General features: G+C 43.2%; 2 protein-coding genes across 4 annotated transcripts; one reads left to right on the top strand and one right to left on the bottom strand.

Annotated features, from left to right (window-relative positions):
• Positions 1 to 1,641: 1,641 nt before the first annotated feature.
• On the top strand, positions 1,642 to 7,009 carry LOC122183940 (cytochrome P450 2J2-like). The gene is made up of 9 exons (XM_042878431.1): positions 1,642 to 1,812; positions 2,542 to 2,704; positions 2,836 to 2,985; positions 4,538 to 4,698; positions 4,865 to 5,038; positions 5,269 to 5,410; positions 5,942 to 6,129; positions 6,462 to 6,603; positions 6,831 to 7,009. Exons 1-9 carry the CDS (start codon positions 1,642 to 1,644, stop codon positions 7,007 to 7,009), a joined length of 1,470 nt encoding a protein of 489 aa, XP_042734365.1.
• A 1,094-nt stretch (positions 7,010 to 8,103) lies between these two features.
• On the bottom strand, positions 8,104 to 20,280 carry CAPN10 (calpain 10). Of its 3 annotated transcripts, none has more exons than XM_042878153.1 (13): positions 20,137 to 20,280; positions 19,636 to 19,841; positions 17,728 to 17,859; positions 17,291 to 17,487; positions 16,457 to 16,674; positions 15,790 to 15,931; positions 15,182 to 15,348; positions 14,340 to 14,623; positions 13,680 to 13,882; positions 11,726 to 11,981; positions 11,257 to 11,456; positions 10,680 to 10,725; positions 8,104 to 8,954 (listed from the first exon to the last, which is right to left on the bottom strand). In XM_042878153.1, the coding sequence occupies exons 2-13, from the start codon at positions 19,777 to 19,779 to the stop codon at positions 8,925 to 8,927; spliced, it is 2,019 nt and encodes a 672-aa protein (XP_042734087.1). In that variant the 5' UTR covers positions 19,780 to 19,841; positions 20,137 to 20,280; the 3' UTR covers positions 8,104 to 8,924. The 3 variants fall into 3 exon arrangements, with proteins under 3 accessions (XP_042734087.1, XP_042734084.1, XP_042734085.1); XM_042878150.1 differs by lacking the exon at positions 20,137 to 20,280 and adding an exon at positions 19,933 to 20,024; XM_042878151.1 differs by lacking the exon at positions 20,137 to 20,280 and adding an exon at positions 19,924 to 20,022.
• Positions 20,281 to 22,082: the final 1,802 nt, after the last annotated feature.

The following is a 22,082-nucleotide window of genomic DNA, read 5'->3' as shown; positions in this document are numbered from 1 at the left end:
GGCCTTTCCTTTCAGTCACTCCTAATTGAGCTCACAGAATCACAGAACGGCCAGGGTTGGAAGGGAGCTCAAGGATCATGAATCTCCAACCCCCTGCTGCACGCAGGGCCTCCAACCTCCACATTTCATACCCCTGCATAAAAATCCATCTGCCTCCTGGTTTCTCTGGGTGTTGCCACGCTGTTGAAAAATAGATTCTACCTTTCTCAATCCTGAGCAATCCAAAACCCTTCAGTGTTTCAGTCCATGTTCCTTTCTGAATGAGAACGGCATCAAGTGTATTTATGTTCTTCCCAGTCCCAAAAGCTAAATGTGCAACAGCTGAGCATTTCTCAGCTACCATGGTAGAACTCAGAGTTCTTCTCAGGAAGAAACAGAATGTTAATACCCCTTTCAGCTTTCTCTTATCTGAAACATTCTGTTCTGACCGTGACCATTAGCATTCCAAGTCCAATATTTAGGCTACTAAATACTTCAAAAATGCTGAAGCAAATACTCAAACACTAGGAAATGCCAAAATGAACACCGTCTGCACAACAGGGATTGCTTCTTAGTGATGCCTTACTGCGAGCAGTACTAGATGTACTGTGGCTGAACCTAAGGCACTCAGCATCTCTTCCATCCCATTAAATAAGTCAACGTGCATCAGAGGACCAAGAAAGCAATAACACAACGGTGGGACCGAGCAGGTAGAGGAGGACGTCACAGGGAGGACTTTGGAAAGAGGTCATTCTGGGGGCAATCCATTTGCATTGCTCCGTGTCTCCATTCTGTGTGAGCAGCACCTCCCTGCACAAGCCCTGCACACACTGCTGGGCCAGGCAATCCCTGCACGGCCCAGAGCCTCACACTGCTTTCCAACACACACTAAATCCACCTTTGCAACCCGCAACTCAACATCTAAGCCCTGGTATTATAATGCTTATAATAATTATATAACTATTATTCTATATAATTATTATAACAATTAACAACACTGTCCCAACAGAAATAGATAAGATGGGAGATGCTTTTCAGCTGTGGAGATTCTGGGCACTTTTAAGGCAATCTACTTCAGAGAAAGTCAGTGAATAGCAACTAAGAAAAGAAAGGCAGTTAAGACTTCAGTTTAGCCTTCTGTTGCTTGAATTCAATTGTTTTTCTGCTCAGAGACTGTATCCTGTTGTGCACACATTTCCACTTCTATAAAAGAAACCGCATAAAAATTGCAGTGTTTCAGAAAGGTAATAAGTAACACATTCTCTGCATTTGACTACAAGAAACTTCAGGAGGTGTTACCGTTATGCAAGACATTTGGTATTCTTGGATAACTGCTCAACAATGACTGCAAAGCCCAATATCAACACACACAAAAAAAGAAAGAAAATTCTAGTTGTGTCAAAAAATTGTGACAGATCACAATTACAGATCATAAAAGAGAGTAGGTGTGGCTTGGCTAGCGAGGGATCACATATTTCCAAGTTTTCTGAAGACTTCAGCCTAGGCAAACTGTAGATCGAGAGGGAGGGACAGACAGATGGTCAAAGGAGGCATAAGTTCCTTAGAGAGAGCTGGATTTCAGTAGAAGCACTCGTTCATCTGCACAGCACCAGGATTTGCAGAGGAAGCCACACACAAGAGCAGCGAGCAGAGATTTCCATCATGTTGGGGATCGCTGAGCTGTTTGTAGCCCTGGTAGCCTCCCTCCTGATCTTGCAGTTCCTGAAGCTGCAGTGGATGCGCAGCCAGCTCCCTCCAGGACCAGTTCCTCTCCCCATCATTGGGAACTTGTGGCTGCTGGACTTCAAACTTCGCCGAGAAACTCTCGCTAAGGTATTTCGTTCTGTCTTATCTCTTGCACGTGGTTCAGTGGGGAAATAGTGGTGGCAGGTGGGCAGCTGGACTGAACAATCTTGGAGATCTTTTCCAACGATTCTGTGATCTGCAGCTGAAAATCTGTCTGAATCTATTTTAACTTACATTTAAATATCAATAAGCATCATGTTTCATTACAGGATTTGTTTTCTGTCTTTGCACTGGTAACTCTCACCTTGTAAACCATCTTTAGTTGAATTTCCTTTGGCTGACACTAATGTTGCTGGAACACCTGCAGGCCACGATGGTCCATCTCCATTAGCAGATCAAACATACACTCTAAATGGACCCTTCTTTTCATATTTGTATAACCAAAAGTCAGCAAGGCTAAAATGAAGCAGGGAAAGAACAAATTCTTGTTCTGCTCATAGCACAAGTTCTTAATAAGCCAATTAAAACTCAAGATTTGCATCAGATTAAGGAAAAATGCAAGCATTATCTGAGGAAAGACAATAGAAGCAAATATGAACAATAGTGGGAAAGCAACAGGAAAGAATGTAAAAGCATTTATCTTCTTTTTTTTGAAGTTGGAGGAAAAAAGGATCATTGTCAATTTTCATTCATGAAAGAAAACAGAAAATCTTTGGCATTTTGCACGCATTCATTTGCTCTTTGATTCTTAAAACGAATACTTCTGTGAACACATTCTGTTTCCTACTCACTGATGCACTGTTATTAACTCTTCAGTTAACCAACATCTATGGCAACATCTACACAGTGTGGATGGGACAGACACCCATGGTGGTACTGAATGGGTACAAAGCAGTAAAAGATGGCATCATCACCCATTCAGAGGAGACTTCTGGAAGACCTCTCACGCCGTTCTACAGAGACATGATGGGCGAAAAAGGTGTTACAATACCGAAATACGTGTATCTTTTTTTGCTAGTGCTATATAACCCTATCCAAACCCAACTTTGCCTCCTGCAGGGAAAGGATTTCCCTGCCCAGCACCGAAATAAATGCTTCTGTGTTCTTTAGGCATTTTTCTGACAAGCGGGCACACCTGGAAGCAACAGAGACGCTTTGGGATGACCATCATACGGAGCCTTGGATTTGGGAAGAACAACCTGGAGCATCGAATTCAAACAGAGGCCTCCCATCTTCTGGGAATCTTTGCAAACACGGAAGGTAAATTCAATAGAAAAATAAGACTTGGAGCGCTTTCTGAAATACAGCGGATTAGGGGAACTGAAGTTTCACAACACGTTTTTTTTACAAGCTGTAAAGATATTTTTCCTATTAGTGGGACTTCTACTGGCTTTTTAATTGCATTCTTGAAAAAAATGTTTTGTCTGCACAGCTCGCAATATGAAGCTTTTTTTTTTTAATAAGGATAGTAGAAAATGTTTATTATCAACATCGTCTCAGGGACAGCTGGTAACAATTTTTACATTCAAGGAGGATAGAAAACCTGCATGTTTTCCTCCATAAAGAACAGAATTTGTGACCTGCTGGGCAGCAAACCTCTACCATTTGGCAGAGAAAAAAGCTCAGCACAAAAAGCACATTGTTCTGTTGTCCAACAAAATTCCTTTGTAGGATATAACGAAATAACGATGTAACGAAATAGAAACTGGTAAAATTTTAAGAATATGCCAAAACAAAGCACCCAAATATAAATATTCTGCACAGCCAAATCCCTCACCCACATCATGTTTCATAGTGACATGAAAGCACAGAGAGGTTTCCCAAGGTCTGTCACCAACTCATTTAGCCTTAGATATAGCAAAAGGGCCATACTGACTTCTGATAGCAACATTTCTAAGGGCAGTGGATACAAAAGATAGGAGCACACCAGCTGGTACGAGGCCCTGGTACAGCCCAAATCTTTACTTCCATGCAATTCTTCCCCATATTAAACCCAGTCGTTGCATTTACTGCTTCAAAGAAACAGAACGAGTGTTGGACTGAAGTCAGAAATGCATAGGGGACCATTTTCCTTTGGCCAGTTTGAAGGTTGTCCTCACCTTCAGCACGTGTACTTGATTATCTTTCTAGATTTCACCTTTCTGTGGACTTCAACCCTTTTTAACAAGAGCTGTGTTCCATCCTGTAAAATAAGGAACATGGGCTGGTGGGCATGGTGGTGATGGGTCGATGGTTGGCCCAGATGATCTTAATGGTCTTTTCCAACCTTCGAGATTCTGTGATAAGAATTACAAAAGTTTTGCCTTCACAGCCTGTGGAGAAATAAATACATACATATATTATATATAGCCAACTGTTATGCTGCACTTGAAAACAAACCAGGGAGTAGACATTTCAACATGACTAAGATATTAAGACTTCAAAATCTTTCCTTTCTGGTTTGTTACCTTCACCCCCACCCCCCCCGAGTTAAAATATCTGCCTGCCGATTTGAAGGCGTGTAATCCAGCCACAACACCCAGATCACAACTCAGAGAGGTGGGGGAAGAGAGACCTAGCATCCATCTTCTCAAAGACAAACATTACCCTATTTTTCAATAATTTAAAGCAAACTGGAAATAAAGATTCCCTGCAATTACAGAGATTCGCATTACACTGGAGCTCACTTGCAGAAGATCAGACTCCTTTTAGACTAAGTTTCCCACACTCTGAACTACTATTATTTTTGCTTTTAAAAGAAATGTTCCTCTTCCTTAATTTTGCTCACTGCCACCTGTCCAGAAATACTCACCAGTAGCTCCTGTACCTGCAGGCAACCCTTTCGACCCCCGCACTTCCATCGTCCAAGCCATCGCCAATATCATCTGTGCTGTCGTTTTTGGCCATCGCTTCTCCAGCGAGGATGAATCTTTCAGCAAGCTCATCAAAGCTGTTTATTTTGTGATCTACTTTCAAGCTACCATCTGGGGCAGGGTAAGAACCTGTATATTTAATCAGAATTGCCCATGTTCCAACTCGTGTACTGCCTCTCATCCTAACTGAAACGACTCTTGCAGTGCTTTTACAGTTATCAGGAAATCGGAATTGGGCTCTCCAATGAAAAATGCTCCTATTTCTTCTTATTCATTTACAATCACAGATGTACGATGCTTTCCCATGGCTTATGCACCGCTTCCCAGGACCGCATCAGAAAGTGTTTGCATACAATGACTTCATGCACAGTTTGGTTATGAATGAGGTCCAGATGCATGAGAGAGAGAAGGCAGGTGACCCACAGGATCTCATTGACTTCTACCTAACCCAAATAGCAAAAGTAAGTATCTATTTATCACCACAGCCCCTCCTTGGCCTCAGTGTCCACTACAAACACTTGCACTTCAAGTGACAATAATAGAATTTCAGTACACACGCTTTGTTTGACACTGAAGAGTTGTGCACTGATGGATTGCTCACCATTATCACAAAGTTACTCCCACTGCTACCTGAGCAATTGTACGTATGAAACAATCCACTTCACAGCCTTTGTGTGAATGTATCCTACAGACCAAAGACGACCCCACCTCTACGTTCAATAAAGACAATATGGTTCAGACCGTGGTTGATCTCTTGCTGGGAGGGACTGAAACAACAAGCACCACCCTCCTCTGGGCACTGCTCTATATGGTACAATACCCAGAAATACAAGGTGAGTAAAAGCCCTAGCAGAGAGCTGCGCTCACCATTACATTGCAGCGAACGCCGTTACAACGTAAGTAGTCGCTCCATCATGTGCAACAGATCCAAATAAACATTAACAATGAATACAAGAGGCAGATCTCAGTAATTGAGATCTAAAAATGAAAGCTTAACAACCAAAACAAAAACCTTGTGCCTTCTCCACCAGCTCATTAAGATCATTTTAATTAGTAAAAAGCACTGCCACCCCCTTCCAGTGAGATAAAACAAGCAATACCTTGCTCAGGTCACGACTACGCATGCAGCCAGAACTTTTACAACCTTCAGAACAGGAAAACTTTAAGAACACAGAGCCACATTACCCCCACAGAGATCATCCCGTGCTTTGGGAATATGCATTTTCTCAACCAGCTCAAACCAACACAGATGCTACAATACATCCCAAGGCATTTCAGAGTAGCACAGTCTCTTTTATTCCCCGTACCTTGGGGCTGGAAACAAAGAGGGTGAAAAAAGTAAAAACATTGTTATTGCACTGCAGAGAGAGTTCAAAGGGAGATGGAGGCTGTTCTGGAACCTTCCCACGTCATCAGCTATGAAGACCGCAAAAGACTGCCCTACACAAACGCTGTGATTCATGAGACTTTGCGGTACAGCAACATCACTTCTGTGGGGGTCCCTCGACTGTGTGTGAGGAATACAACTTTGCTGGGCTTCCACATTAAAAAGGTATGGAGTACGCACGTCTCCAAGCTTTGGATAGTTAATGTTGACTATGTCGAGCACATCAGCTCCTACAGTTCCTGGCTTGGCACAGAGAATACATGACAGCACGTCACAGACATGAAACAAAGCTGAGTGCTCCAAATGAGAGCCTACATGTAACACCTTATGACAAAAAAGAGGACAGAAGGGTTGATAATGCCTAGATGCACGCAGGAGAAGGGCAAGCTGAGTCCAAGCACCTGGCTGTACACACAGGATAGCACAGTTATCTACTAGAGAGACGAGCCAGAGAAGAATCAACACGTAGGAAATATCACCTCTGTTTCTTCTTGCAGGGCACACTTGTGCTGCCAAATCTGCACTCTGTGGTGTACGACAGTGACCACTGGGCGACCCCTTGGAAGTTCAACCCAAACCATTTCCTGGATTTGGATGGTAACTTTGTGCACAAAGAGGCATTCTTACCCTTCTCAGCAGGTAATGCCCAAACATTTCAGCACCTCTCTTCATTGTGTCTTGCAGCACAACAACAAACATTCTAGAAACATTCTAGAACATCAAGAAACGTTTTGATAAAAATATATTTGGCCCAAAGATTTAAAGTCGCACATTTTCATGTAAAGCCCACAGATTTGGTCTTTGTTCTATTTGTTTTTCGTAGAATTTAGCTTTACACTTCTAATTTCTTTCCCTTTTCCCTGCAGGGCACCGTGTGTGTTTAGGGGAACAGATGGCACGAGTTGAACTGTTCATCTTTTTCACTAATCTGCTTCGGGCATTCACATTTCAGCTCCCTGAAGGAGTAAAGGAAATCAACCCGGAGTACATTTTGGGTGCAATACTGCAGCCACATCCCTATGAAATCTGTGCTGTTCCACGTTAATCTGCAACATACCACAAAGCAGAGGGACCCCCCAATAACTGCAGAACAAATATCACTATCCTATCTGCATTCAAATTCACATAGCTCAGTGTAGAGAATTAACGTAGAAGTATTTCCATTCAGGAAGGCTGACCTCACGCAGATGAGCTTTCTGAAACTAGAAAATTGCATTTACCAGAGCTCACATATTTACGCCGTAGGTACAAACAATTACTCAAAGTGCTACCAGAAACATATTTACACACACAGTAACAATTAATCAGATGTAGCATTTTAGAGAAGTGATCTGTAACAAGAGCTGCCTGCACGTGCACTCAGTGACGTACCACGTGTGAAATGGCACAACTGGTCCAACACAGCAAGGATGCCTGCAAACACCATTTGCTTCAGCAGTTACTCCTCTCTGTTCACAGCAGAAGGGTCCAGGGCACACAACCCCTGTTTTGACTCCTCTTCCTTTCCCGCTCCCTGGAAACACTTAATGTAGCTGTGTCAGCTTCACATATGCATCAACGTTGCTCTTACAGTCACATTCCATCTGGAAATACCCACACCTAATTCTATCCTACTTCCTATATCTGATCTCTATTTTATCACTGCTCTCAGATGCAGGTGTTACCAAGAACTTTCCTTCTGCTTAATATCACCATTACAGCACCCAATAATTTGCTCTTCGAAGAAAATAACAGCCTTTCAACAAAAGAAGATACCAGTATTTGTCAAAGCCAGCACCGTAGAGATCTGTTACCTACAGCCTTCTCTTGTTGTCCCATACTTCCACAACAGATGTGGAAAGTTTGGACCACTTAAAATTCAACGGTGATCATCCTAAATGCTCAGTTTTCCAAGTTCAACAGGGACAAACATAAGTTATGCTAGGATGTCATTAAAAGCAAAAGTGGAAAGTCACTTATTTCACAGACACAAAACTAAAGGAAAACTTCATTCTCCTCTCTAACATTTCCAATGACCACCACCCACTTGGTGAGAACCCCAGGGCTTTAACGTGCTGTAAGGTTTGCTACTGCAGAACAAATGAAGACTTGACATCCACAGATACTTTCTACCTTTTTAATAAAAGACATTGAAAACTCTTAAACATTACTCCAATTTTATTGAGGAAAATATAACATCTAAAAAAATCCTCCTTGATTTACAAATACTTTCTAGCAGAAATCAAGAAGAAAAAAAATCTCTCAACCTTCAGATTTCTTGCAGTGAGGGCAGGGGGTACCTGGCATCAAACGCATTCTCACAGATTTATGAAAGCAGTCTGACATGGCAGTTCATAGAAGTTTTCAAGTCTTATCTCCATCTTCTGTGGGATTCATCAAAGGAAAACTCACAACAAAAATCTCTTTTCACCCTACCACTTGCACGGTGCAGCCAAGGGCCCACAGAAAAGTGCTCTGCAGTATGACTGGCAGTGTAGGATATAAGCTTGGACTTGCTCTATTCCAGTTTATTCTGATGGTTCTTGAGGTATGTCCTACGTGAGAAAAAGATTCCAGTTTACTTCTGCTGTGTTCACCCTTTGGTCTCCTGATTGAGTTTTTTTCCCCACAATATTATTCCAGTATGCACTTGAATTTCCTGGTTTTCTTCTAAAAATGCACCTTGAATGAAAACATGTACATATTCTTCACCTGTATTTGTGAGGAACTGAGGTACATGATGAAGATCCGTTGTACAGTGCTGGTTCTAAAACACGTGGGAAGAACATATGCTTACAGTGCACACCATAAAGGAGGTATTTGTACAGAAAAGTTGCTGCAGACCTGACAGTTGCTACCAGTGGAAAAACAACTGGGCTATAAATTTCTTCTGTTTACCCTGTTCCAAACCAAAACCAGCAAGAACTGAGTGTTCCTCAGCTTTCCCATGAGTCTCAAAATGTCAGCACGAGGGTTCCAGATCACATTTTCATCACAGTTGTAAACGAAACCTACAAGAAAATGATCAAGGCAGAAAAAAAAAGCTCTTAAATGAAAAAGGAAAGTCGTAAGGAACTGAAGTAAAACAAAACACAGATTTAAAACCAGGACTAAGAGCTGGTTCTGACTGTGAAACATCTTAATAAACTAAGAACTTGTAAATCCCGTAATGTCAGTAATCAGAAACCACACAAACACAAGAAATACACCAACATTCAGCTCTGTTCTGACGCACCACGGGAATCAGCAGCCCAAGTTCTCAGTAAGGCAGACTGCCCACATCCTACAGAGGTTACAGCTCTGAAAAAACCACGGGATTTAAAATCCAGGCTTTAGAAAAAGCTCTCGGAGGATCTTGGATTCAGACATTTCACTTCTACCACTGCTGAGGAAACTACAACTGCCACTTATATCCCATTTTTTCACGTCTTGAAGCTCTGAAGAATCTACACTCTTAGCTCCCTTGGTGCTGGGAGCACTCTTTGCCTAAGTCCCTCCATTTTCAAGGAATATCCAAGAAACACATCTTGAAATACATCCCATCTGTAACAACGGCCTCGCAATCTTGTTTTCCCAAAACAACAGTAATGAAGAACTTCAGCACATACTTCACCTCCTAGATATTAACTTAGCAATTGCCAAGAGGAAAGTACATGCTGACCTTTACTGCAGTGAAGCACACAAAATCCATACTGTTTGTGTGGTTTTGAGAACAAAATGTAACCACTGGTCAGCATGACCTAATTCAAGACAACTAGCAAGACAGGAGTTTTTCCTAAGACTTCCTTTTAATCAAAGCTTCACAGAGAAATAGAATGAGTATCTAGATGGTTGTGATCTCAAGTAATAAGCAGAGTATTGTCCAGAGCACACTCTGATCCACCAAACACATCAGATAAATTGAAGAGTTGGTTAAAAAAAACCACACTCAAAGTTCTTCTCTCACTCAGTTAAAACTCTGTACGCAGTAGGAACTCAGCACTTGCATCCACCCCTTCAAGAATAATATATACGTACCTAATTAAGCAAAATACAGTCATCAAAATGTTAAATATGTGGTATTAGTTCTTAATAGAGAAGTCTGCATGCCAAGAAGGGACATGCAGGCTGTGAGGAAACCAATAAGGAATTAAACTCCTGTGGTGCAAGGTAATCTCTGGGCTGCCCCTTGTCCTTCTTGCTGTATTTTCTCTAGTTTTTCCAATAATATGCTACCATTAGAATTTCTGAATTGGGCATCCAAGGTATTAGTATTAGTATCAAAGCCAACAAGGTGGAGGAAGATTATGATATTTAATTAAATCTAGTAGATCTATGGTAACACAAAGAAACAAATTACATGAAAATGCATTACAAGTGATTACACTTGTGAAAGCAAATGCAAAGGTCAAATCCAACCAGTTACTCCTCACTGATAGCCCTGTTTCTCACAGACACCATGGCACAGATGCACGCTGGGGAAGGCCTTCAAGGAGTAAATAATGGCTTTATAAAACAGTCATACATAAACTTCCACATATCTGAGCAGAAAGCAAAGATAAAGCAGCTAACTACTGCTACTCTGCTAGAGAAACAAAGAGAAGAGTAACTGCTTGATTTGATTCTCAGTTTGCAGCAAGTAAATGAGAACATTCAAAGTCCAGTCCACTGATGTGTGGCTCTCAAATATTATCTAATACATAAACTTTGATTATGCCTGTGTCCCCATTAGGACAAATTAAAATTGGATCACCTACTTCTTGCAGTACTTGTCCAAGCGTCTCTCTGCTGTGAATGCGTTTCCTGTTGAAAACCAAAAGTACATTTACACTTCTGCACAAAGCACAGGGGGGTTTGCAATCATCAACTGTTACACCAGGCATGGCTCCACATCCTTATCCACTGGAATCTTTACCACAATCTTATCAAATCTACAAACTTTGAGTCAGACCTGCTATCACTCAGCAAGATGTAAGAACTCGCTGCAGCTTCTCATCCACAAACAAATGTTGTTTGTTAGAAAGCTTACTAAGCTTTCAGCATAAATCCAAGTAGCTGCAGATAGGTGACAAGGAGTCACGTCAGCACATATTCTCTGAACCTAGACATCTGTTGTTCAGCAACTGATACAAGAAGATTAACAACCACACTGCCACCTCAGTCATTCTTACAACATGGCCAGAGATGGTACGCAGTGCTTGCTACAAAGACAAAAGGAAAAGTGAAGATTCCTCTACCAGAAGTGACAGTACCTACAGTTACAGTTTCTGAACATCCTGCAATACGCATACTAAAAATTACTGTAGACCCAAACAGAAAGCAGTGAATTTTTACCTGTCTATTTTGGTTGCTATGATCACTGTAAAACTGCCTTCTGTGTTGGGCAGGTACGTAGATGGGATAATTACATAACTTCCAGCAGGAAGCCTGCACAGTCTGCTAACTTCCTGTGAATAGCAGTGAGGTACACAGCTCACCAGTGGCTCCAAGTGCAGAAAAGAGGAAGTGTTTGGCTTCCAACTGCTGTTAGGTACCTACAGAAACAAAAAAATAATGATCTTCAAACACAGGTGTATCTGATGCAGCACAGTAAGATGTGTTCTGCATGTATTCTGCTCCAAATGCTCCCTCTTATGCACAGAACTATAGAGGAAACATTCTCTGAGAATAAAGCCAGCTGAGTGCTGTAGAAAAAAAAATGAAAGAGCACACTTCATCTGTTTCACACACAAATTTTTCACCTGTGTCACTGACTCACTCCGAGTTCACTCTCCTAAGCCTGCACCTGGCAAACAAGTCTCACCTGGAAGATATGAAAACCTATTGGACGACACTTGCTGTCTTGGCAGTGCTGACGGAGGGTGATTTTCACACTGCTTTTTCCTGGTCCTGCAGGAATGGAAAGGGGAAAGCAGGGATTGATATGGAAGGAGGGGAAGTTCCTGCTGCCTCCAGCACTTCGCCCGTTTTTCCAGCATCCTTCCAGCTGCAGCGTTTCCCATTCACCTACTGGGAGTTCTTCAGTGAGAGCAGCATCTGGGGGTGGTGGTTTTATCTCACTGTCAAACACAAGAAAGAAAACACAATGCAACAGAACACGTGTGATTTCACAAAACTAGAAAACCAGCTCACAGAAACAAATCAGTATTGCATAAACTCACAGGAACAGAGTCCAAAGCATGCACTGCGTTGTCTGCTTGTACATCTACCACATCTTCAGTCAGAACCTACCATTCACCTGCTGACCTGGTCACTGCAGCATTAATACCTATTTCAATCTAGCCCAGCGTCACTTGGCATTTATTATCAACACCAGCTCCACAGCATCCAAAGCAGTATTTCAGCATAAGGACAGATGGCATAGTTGAAGTTATCCCCAGTCCTCCATTCACTTAAGAACACAACAGCTGTTCTGATATTCTATGATTGTCATTTCAACTCACATCCAACGCCTGTTTCAGACTTAGCAGCAGTAGATGAGAGGACAACATTTGTCCTGCAGTGCTCTGCAGGTGCTGTTCATTCAGAAAAATACATTGCCAACACAAGCCCATGTCTTACTCCCAAAAATTAGCCAAATTAGCCTCACTGTTTTGCAGGCCTTTATTCAGCCTAACCCTTGATGACATTTTGCCTCCAAATTCTACAGAGTAAATGATCTGACTTCACAGTGTGACTCGCCAGCTTCTGTCCAAGAGCATAGGAGCTGTTAGTGCACAATCAGAGTATCAAAAACAACATGAATAGCTTTTAAACACCTTGTCAGTGGTACATTTTGCCTCCATGCTTATCAGGCACGAGCAATTAGACATGCCCATATTTTTTCAGGTTTACTGGAAGAAGATACAACTTTGCTGACACCACACGACTCAATCATCATGTCTCCACATGCATTTATTTTAGGTGTGTGGGCAACAAGGCAGACTTGCTCGTGAGTAACTGACTTTAAAGTGTTGAGATATCTGCTACAGCTAAGGGAAAAGTATGTAAGTGACCTAAAGCTAGTGAACTGACGTTGCTGATGTCTCACATTGGATCAGCAAGTACTGTTATACAGAAAAAAATGCTTTTTCAAGTTCATTACAAAAGACTTAATTTCTATCACAAGCAATGAGGGAAGATCAAATAGGACACAACATGGAGTCATGCTTACAAGTATTTTTGCAAACTCCACAGTGCTGTCTGGGTTGAATGCCTTGACTCAAGACACAACCCTTCATTCAACCAAGCAAGTCAGCACTGATGTCAGTGCTGTTTTTCACACCTGGCCTCGCAAAGATGAGCTACAAGTACGATGTCACCTGAGTCCACTGCAGACTCTACACTTGCATTTGGAACTGTACTGCTCACTCTGAAAGGTGCTGTACACCTGGCAATCTGTCAGTATGCGTGCCAACATCTTTTCCACTATACATGAGAACATACAGCTCTTTTCCACCATCCACTGTGGTAAGAGAACTTCTGTGGAACACCTGCATTTTTCCCAACATTAACAAAGATCAGGACACTGCTCATCTCATTACTTCTGATGTGTGATACTTTAAACAATTAGTCATAACACATAAGAGCTGCTTCATCCAAAAAACAAGGAGATGGAAGAATGTTTTTTCATCCAAAAAACAAAGAGAAAACTATACTATAATTTGGTATCGTGCACAACTGTTCAGAAACACTTTGAACATTTTCATACTGTGCAAACATATCTTCATGCATCTCTTCGTACCCACAAGAAGTTTTCTCCTTCTTTTTGAACATACCTGAGAGAGATTCTTCCTGTAGAAAATACACGAAGCAAGAAATGCCCTACAGCATCTTTCAGGAAAGTGCTGGGAACAACAAGATAGTACCCAGGAGAAAGGTCGCAGCACACATGCACTTCTCTGTCATAGGAATGGCAGACGGTACCTACAACTGGAGGAGCAGAGAGGGTCTTTGGAAGGTTAAATCGTTTCTTCTCCACCTAGAACAGATGCATAACGGTGCACGGTGGTTTAGGAAAAATGAGCAGCTTGTAATAAAAGCAATCAAATACTGTTTAGACACACCTGCATTTACAGAATGAAACAAGGAAGAGAGCATCAGCAGGCGAGCTGATTATCAAAGAGGAACAGAAAGCATTAATATTCAGAAGTAAAATTTGGAACAGCCATTAAGTGATCAGCCTGAAACGTCATTCACTACTTTGGAATGATCCCCAGCGTTCCACTGTAAGGCACTCAGAGTAGAATCAAGTGCTGGTTCATACCTAGGCTGTACAGACTGTAACTTTGTGACATTTCAGGACATGAATCAGAGGTGGAAAACGTTTAATCAGTGGAATTATATCACTGTTGCAAGAAACGAATTATTTTAGTCAGATGTTTCAATAGTGCCTTAAGACTTCTACTTGCAAGAGAAATATGTGGCTTCCAAATTACCTTCCACACATGCAGTCCCACAGCCTGATATTTCTTCTCCTGAATGCCTTCAGTCAAAGACAGATTTTCATCTACTAAGCGAGTCAGATTTTTAATTCTTCCAGCCCAGTCAGCGCCGTATTTTCTGTGTTTCTGCAGCAGAGCAATGCACACCTCGCTCTTCTCACAGACTCTCAGCCAGAATTTAGGGTTGGTGGGGAAGCTGCTGTTGTTTCGGCAGCCACCTGCAGTCTGGCCTCTCACCCAGGATCCAAAAAGATTCCGAGAGTGATACAGCACTTTCTCTAACAAAGAAAGAAAAACACGGTGCAAACTTCAGACACCAGAGGTCATTTATTTTATGAACAAATATATGGCAGAGATTTCCCAGCCCCAAAAAACACGGTGTGGTAGCCTTGACGCTTTCTCTCCGCAGACGCTTACGAACCAGGTTTTGAGAAAAATGGAAATGAATGTCATGACTGGTAATGGCAGACTGACATGACTTCTACAAGTAACAAAAAACTGCTTTCAGAAATCTGATGTTTGTATCTTACTAAGAAAAAAAGAACCTCAAAGCTCTGCAGAACAACAGCCATCTAGAGAATGCTCATCTCTCAACAAACTAGTAGGTATCTAGAGCTCAGAAGAGTATCAGAGCCTCTTCTAAAGGTCTTCTGTTTCCTCTCACTCACCCCTCTATCCTTCCCAGAAGCAGAGACAGAAAAAGCCTACAGTATAGAAGAGAGGGAAAGACTGATACAGAGAAATTACAGTCTACTTGCAGCAATTTGCCATTCAAATCACTCCTTCCCATTGATTTAATATTATCCATACAAGAAAGATGTTTTTTCGTACCACACCTGTATAGAGGCTCTGCAGTTGTCCTTCCTCATTCACTGGAAAGCCCACAGTAATCTCATCAAATTCTCTGAAAAATTCCTCTTCATCAACCCAGAATTCTCCCTCTTGGATCTGTGAGAGGAGTTCAGAGGCAACCATCGGATCCAGCTGGCTCCATCCTTCACCACTACACATAAGACAAGAGTCAAAACACGGCTCTTCACACAATAAAAATTCCATAACAATCTTTTGTTCTTTGTAGCAGATTCGCACAGCAGGACAACAGAAGGAGGTTTCTTCATTTTAGTGTCAAAGACTTGCCTAGAATGCTTCCTGGATAACACTGCTGGGCAGCGAGATGCATCATCAAAGTGCGAGTCATAACACTTCCAAGTGCACAAACAAACAGCAGTCTGAATATTCTAACACTTGTCAAGATAAGCTCCTAGGGCCTGTCCTTTCCTCCTAACTACGTGCAAGCTATTTTGCCATCTGAATTATTAACTATAATTTTGCACTTCCTTTAAAACATCTCTCTTTGTACCTACTTGGCATCAATTCTAGTTTCTCCTATTTGTGTTAACCTGCATAAATAGAAAAAGCAGACAAGCAGAACAAACCTACTCACCCCTCACACCAGGGACCTCTCCAGCACCGCCTTCCCCAGGGATTTCGTATTCGTAGGAGGATGATTTCCTTGCCTGACACTTCAGAAAGATTCAACATGTCTGTCACTATAAAAGCATGAAATTCTCCTAGCTCACTTGCACCTGGATAGGAGAGAGAATAACAACAACCTAGAATTAGAATGTATGTACAAGAATCCAGACCATCATTTCACAAAGACAGACTTTAAATCATTCTGTGAGAGAGCAAAACAAGGGAATTGTTTATTGGATCAGTATTAAAACAGCATTAAAAAAAATGTGCAAACACATAGAAATAACACAAATAAAAACTTTAAAGCATTTTAACTCCCTGTTCATCTCAAGTATCTACAAACCCTCAGTGATTCTTTCTAACTACTTTGGGGGTTGGCTTTGGGTGATTTTTCTGTTATTTGCTCTGAGAATGAACCTTACCAGCTTCCCACGCATCTAACATCAAAAGCACCTCCCAAAAAGCCCCTCCATCCTGAACCTACCAGCATCTTTAAATCCTTCTTTACCCAAGGTTACACAAAATCACACCACACAGCTCACACAACACAGCAGTCAAGAGTATGCAATGGTTGGCTGCCTCGTGCTCAGAGCAACACCAAATCACCATTTGTTTTAAATGAACTCTACTGTTACCTTGTCTGGAATTGAGGACTGAGCAGCTTATCACACACTGCTCTTTCAAAACCATTAATCTCCTAAACACTTCTTTCTTCAAAACCATGCCAGACTTCTCTTTCCCTGTGTTTCTTGCAGGGTCTTTCAAGGCCCATCTTTCAGCAATGCCTCCGGTCAGATCCACCAAAGCATCTGCCACCTGTCCTGCCCACAGCTGCTCGTAAGATCCATGCACTCTATGGGAAAACACACACAGAAAATGTTTCTACAAACAGCAGAACAAAGGAAACAAAGCTCCTGTGTCCTTCCTATCCTGCCCATTCCCTGGTAAGCAAGAGAAAATCCACAATTTACTTTACAGAACAAATAATCTAAAGAACAACTAACCAACCCATCAAACAATCTGATAGGTTACAATTCATTCCTTCCTATATAGAAACTGCTTCTGCCTTGATATTTGTACCTTATTTGCACATCAGCTTTCACAGTGTAATAACTGCTTACTGCATATTAACGTTTGCTCCTCTTCCTCCTCTAGGAAGAGGATTAAAATGATTTAATTTCGTTCACTCTGCACAAGGTGTGAAGAAACCACACTTAAAGGCTTTTTCTGCCCTCTGCTGGCAGTCACACGATCCTCTCTCCAGGTTCTTTGGTATGTTTTGACATCAGAATGTTTTCCTACATTTCCCCACGTATAGGAAAAACTGGCAACCATTATCCTTTGCATCGATTTACATAGAGACCTATGCCCACAGTTATGACTATGCCAAGTCAGACGTTGAAGCAAGCAAAAGGGAAGACAGAATATTCCACCTCCCTTCATTTCCCTCAGTAACAGGGCTCACATACTTTGCATAGGCTTTTTCCAACAGCGGAAGCCAAAACAAATCTTCTGTTTGACACTGGGAGAAACAGAGTTTCCCACCAAGGCAAGGCAAACGATCATCAATGGTTACTTCCACCCAGTGTCCAAACTGCCAGACATGGCAGGTGAAACGGCCTTGATACAACTCATCTGCCCAGCTGGGCTGCCCTGGAGGGAACACCTAGAGGACAAAAAGCTCCAATCAAGACAAGTCATGAATGGTTATTGTTTTAATACAGAAAACTAGTTTAAATTAGGCTGAAAATCAACCCCTTGTAATAAATGCAAAAAGAAAGACACAGTGCAGTAAAACTAAGCGTAACAGAAGTGACATTCACATAGGGGCTTGGGATTAAAACAAAGCAATATACATATGTAAATCAGGAAAAAAATCCTGGAATACGAAACAAGTTCTCTATACCTTATTCAGCAGGTATTTACTCTTCTGCAAAGCTACACAGGCACAAAGGAACCAACAGTCTCCCAGGATTCCTTGCTTCACCTGCACATCCTGCAGATTGTTTGAAAATAACCGAGGAGTAGAGCAAATGTCCTGCAATTAAAAGAAGGGAAACTGAAGTTGAACCTTGCACAACAGACTAAGGAAGTCTATGATTTGGAGAACTGCAGGGCACAGAGGCCTCTCTCAAAACAACGGAGCTTTTCCCTTTTACATTTCTTCTCAGCCCAACCAGGCAATAACAACCATCTCGTGGCTTTTTACAGGTAGTTTATGTGAGGAAAAACTTGTCCCCATCTAGATTTTATGGCACAAATACCATCACTGAGTGCAACCGCATCAGAAGCACCAATAAGTGAAAGACAACTGAATTCACCAGTTCCTTGCAAGATATTCAACCAACTGGGATGGAACAGATGCCATTCACTTCGCACTGCACACCCCTATTTCCAAGCATCTCCAAACTTGTACAATAGAAAAACCTTTTCTAGGGCAAATAAATACGGATTGCTTGCTAGTGGAAGAGATTACTACAAATGCAGGGTCTTGAACGAATCAATCTGAGCTGAAAGTGAGATTTTAAACTGGTTCTTCTCTCACCTGCAAGCACTGGGAATCAACTGATCAGCCCTCAGTTGGAATCCAAAACAAAGCTGCTCACAGGGCTCTGCAAAATCTTTTCTTCGTTAATTGTATCTGATAACAAAAGCTCCATCTCTGTTCTACAACCAGCCCGGATGCAGGGCAGCAAATTCATTTCATTACGTTTTTATAGCCTTATTCTTTTCCATACTCAGAACCATTTGGATGCTGGATGGGATCCTTAAAGGCCATCTGGTCCAACCTCCTGCACTGAACAGGGACACCTACAGCTCCATCAGGTGCTCAGAGCCCCTTGGAGACACCCTGACCTTGGGCGTCTCCAGGGATGGAGCACCACCAGCTCTGTGCAATCTGTGCCACTGCCTCATCACCCTTATCAGAAACAACTTTTTTCTTATTCCCAATGTAAACGTCCCCTTTTTTAATTTCAAGCCACTTCCCCTTGTCCTGTCACAACAGATGCTACCAAAGAGACCGTGCCCCTTCTTTCTTACAGCCTCCCTTCAGGTACTGAAAGGGGATCATAAATATTTTATTTACATTGAAAGTATTATGGAAATGGATCCTACGCTTTTTAGGTTGCACTTGGGTTACTCCAAAGCCCAGTTATTAGTTAAAAGGCAATATGGCAAAAACAGCCTAAAAATAAAAACAATAATAATTAAAATAAAATAACAACAAAAAAAGTTTTCTTTCTTGTTAGCAAAGCACAATTTTTCCTCAAACAACAGCAAAGGGATCAATACAAACACTACAATCTAGTTGTCTTCAAGACAATTAAACAACATTTTGAAGAAACGAGAATGATGTGGATGTTCAACTTGATACGTGCACAATTTGTATAAGGAAGTGTATTTCACAGAATCATACAATGGCCTGGGTTGAAAAGGACAACAATGCTCATCCAGTTTCAACCCCCCTGCTATGTGCAGGGCTGCCAACCATCAGACCAGGCTGCCCAGAGCCACATCCAGCCTAGCCTTGAATGCCTCCAGGGATGGGGCATCCACAGCCTCCTTGGGCAACCTGTCCCAGTGCCTCACCACCCTCTGTGTGAAAAACTTCCTCCTAATATCTGACCTAAACCTCACCTGTCTCAGTTTAAAACCATTCCCCCCTCGTCCTATCACTATCCACCCTTGTAAACAGCCATTCTCCCTCCTTTTACAACAGAATACTCCAAATTCTACCGGTACCACAAATGCTAAAGTTGCAGCAGGAAACTGGAATAGCAATTACATAAAAGCACAGGCTTTTCTATCTCACCTGAGGTCTCAACCACGATATCTCACCCCTGAACTGGGCGAGCGGGGTGCAGGAATCAAAGAATATGGAGGCGTCGCTGGCAGGGAAGGCAGGGTCTGTGTACAGCTCTCTCCTCGCCGTCAGCTGCTTTGTCTCTCCCAGCATTTTCAACGCAACCCCAGGCGGTTCTGCCGGCTGTTCCCAAGGTTCTGTTTCCGAGCATCACCCTAGAAAGCAAACGAGCGTCGTAACCAAGAAACCACGAAGAAACACAAGTGTTAGCGCCCAGGAAGGGAAAGGCTCTCTCACTGTTCCCACCGAGCTCCCCGAGCCACGCCATCGCCGCTTTCTTTCAGCGCCGGCTGCCGCTCCCGGGGCTCCCCGATCTGACGGGCAACAAGAGGCCTCAGCTCCCCCGCGCAGCCCCCACGGCTGCCCCTCACCCCAGCTCGGCCCACTCCCCCCGCACCAATCCCAACCCCAACCCCAACCCCGCCCCCGCGGCCCTCCCCGCCCCCTCACCGCAGGGCAGGCCCCGCCGCCATGCCCGGAGCGGCCGTTCCCTGAGCAACGCCGGACACCTCCGCCCTCTCCTCTCAGCCCAGAGGTAACGGATTGAGGCGAGGACCAATGAGAAGGCGGAAAGAGGGCACGTGACGCCGGCTCCTCCAATCCGCAGCCTCCTGCCCCTGAGGGACAGGGTGGTTCCCAGCGCGCTTCGCGGCGCTGAGGGAAGCGCGGCGGTAAGAGGTGCGGGTTGCGCTGCCCTGCTGCCCGTCGCCTCAGGGCACGGGGCAGGCCCTCACTGCTGCCTGTGGTCACGGGCTTTCCGTCCTTGTGTGAGCCGAAAAAGACATGTAAACAGGCTGCTGAGCCAGCGCGGGGATGCGGCGCTGACCAAAAAGCAGCGCTATGCCAGTCCACTGGTGACACCAACCTACCTCAGGACACAGGCGGCCGGAGAGCCGCAAAGCACGCTTCTGTGGTTCGTTTCTGTCAGAAATGAGCATAAGTCGTCACTCAGCCCCACGAGCCCGGGGATGGGCTGACCCAGAAACGTTCCTGCTGCACACACAAGGCTGTAAGAACGTCATCTACAAAGAGCTGTGTCCCTTCGGGCACCAGCACAACGGCAGGCAATAAGGGCCCCTTGTCTGTGGCTCCCAGCTGCAAGGCACGGACACGGACAGGGCTCTGCTGGGGAAAATGGGCCTCTGTTTGAGGAACAGAGAGGATCTCAGCCCTGTGACTTCACCCTTCCTGCTTTCTTTAGCTACAGCAATCACAGAACTGCATAAATGTAGTTAAATTACAGCTCGCACCGCTTTCTGTAATGGTGTGAATGCTACCTGGAACGTGGAGCTAGCTAAACATAGGTCTGTATTTATCATGCTGTTGTCTCCGTCTCCTAAAAGTTATGTTGGTCTGCAAAACATCTGACGTGTTTCCCTTGCTGTGGCTGCAACATTGGCAGCAGGCAGTCAAATGGATCCATTATACAGCTGGCAATGTGATGCCTTATTGACCAAAGCCCTCTGGGAGAAAAGCAGCCATTTTCTGTGTTGCCTCTTGGCAATCCTGCTGGATTAAACTATTCCTGAAGGCAGAAACACGGGTCTATCTAGATAACAATCTTAGAATGTTGTAAGACAACACAACACTTACCTTTTTGTCAGCCTGCTTCTCAAAGTACTTGATGCAGGTGCTTTATATTTCCCTCAGAAAAGCAGATGCCAATAGGCCGAGTCCAGTTGCTATGGAAATTCAGAGTTAAGAGGGATTTGCATCCAGTGAAACAGCCAGCTCGTTTCCATGCAAAGAAAAGCTATCCTTTGACATGGTATTTTCATGATTTTTTTCCCCCAGTTTTGGAATTGAATCAATTTCTTGTCCACCTCTGCCATTCATTTTCAAGTGCAGGCAGTTCAAGGTCAGGGAGACCACTAAAAAGGATCTGAGTGTATGTGTGGTTTGGAAACTGAGACGCACACAAGCCCTCTAAATTACAGAGAGGAACTCTTCCAGTTCTTTGGTTCCTGATAGCAGGCTTAGGAAGGCACAGGCTTAGTCACTGAAATGCTACTAAGCTGACAGTGGCTGCTGCTGTGTCAGAGCCACAGTGCAGAATGTCCTACTGCTGCTTAAGGGAGATTTTGGAGAGAAGATTTGGGTTTTATACTCAGAGCCTTCTTCCATACCACACAAGACTGGTAGCACACTGCTCTCTTCGGTACTGGGAAGACAGGCTCAGTCTTTTTCCATAAAGACAGCAGGGCAGAGGAAACAGAGCACAGCTCCAAACTTCCATGCTGGCTACCACTGCACACGGCAGGACAGCACAAGGTGCCAGAGTTAAAACTAAGCAAGAAGCTGATGCTTCCCTATGCATCATTAGAAGTGCATATACTTAAGATCTAGGACAATCTTCCCAGATCTTCAACAATTCAATGTCTTTTAAATTGGGTCTT

Source organism: Lagopus leucura, unplaced genomic scaffold, assembly GCF_019238085.1.
Source record: "Lagopus leucura isolate 7727_CA_CO unplaced genomic scaffold, USGS_WTPT01 Super-Scaffold_100021, whole genome shotgun sequence".
In the NCBI taxonomy this organism is placed as follows: Eukaryota; Metazoa; Chordata; class Aves; order Galliformes; family Phasianidae; genus Lagopus; species Lagopus leucura.
The sequence above is the reverse complement of the archived record's forward strand: the minus strand, read 5'-3'. Positions and strand labels throughout refer to the sequence as shown.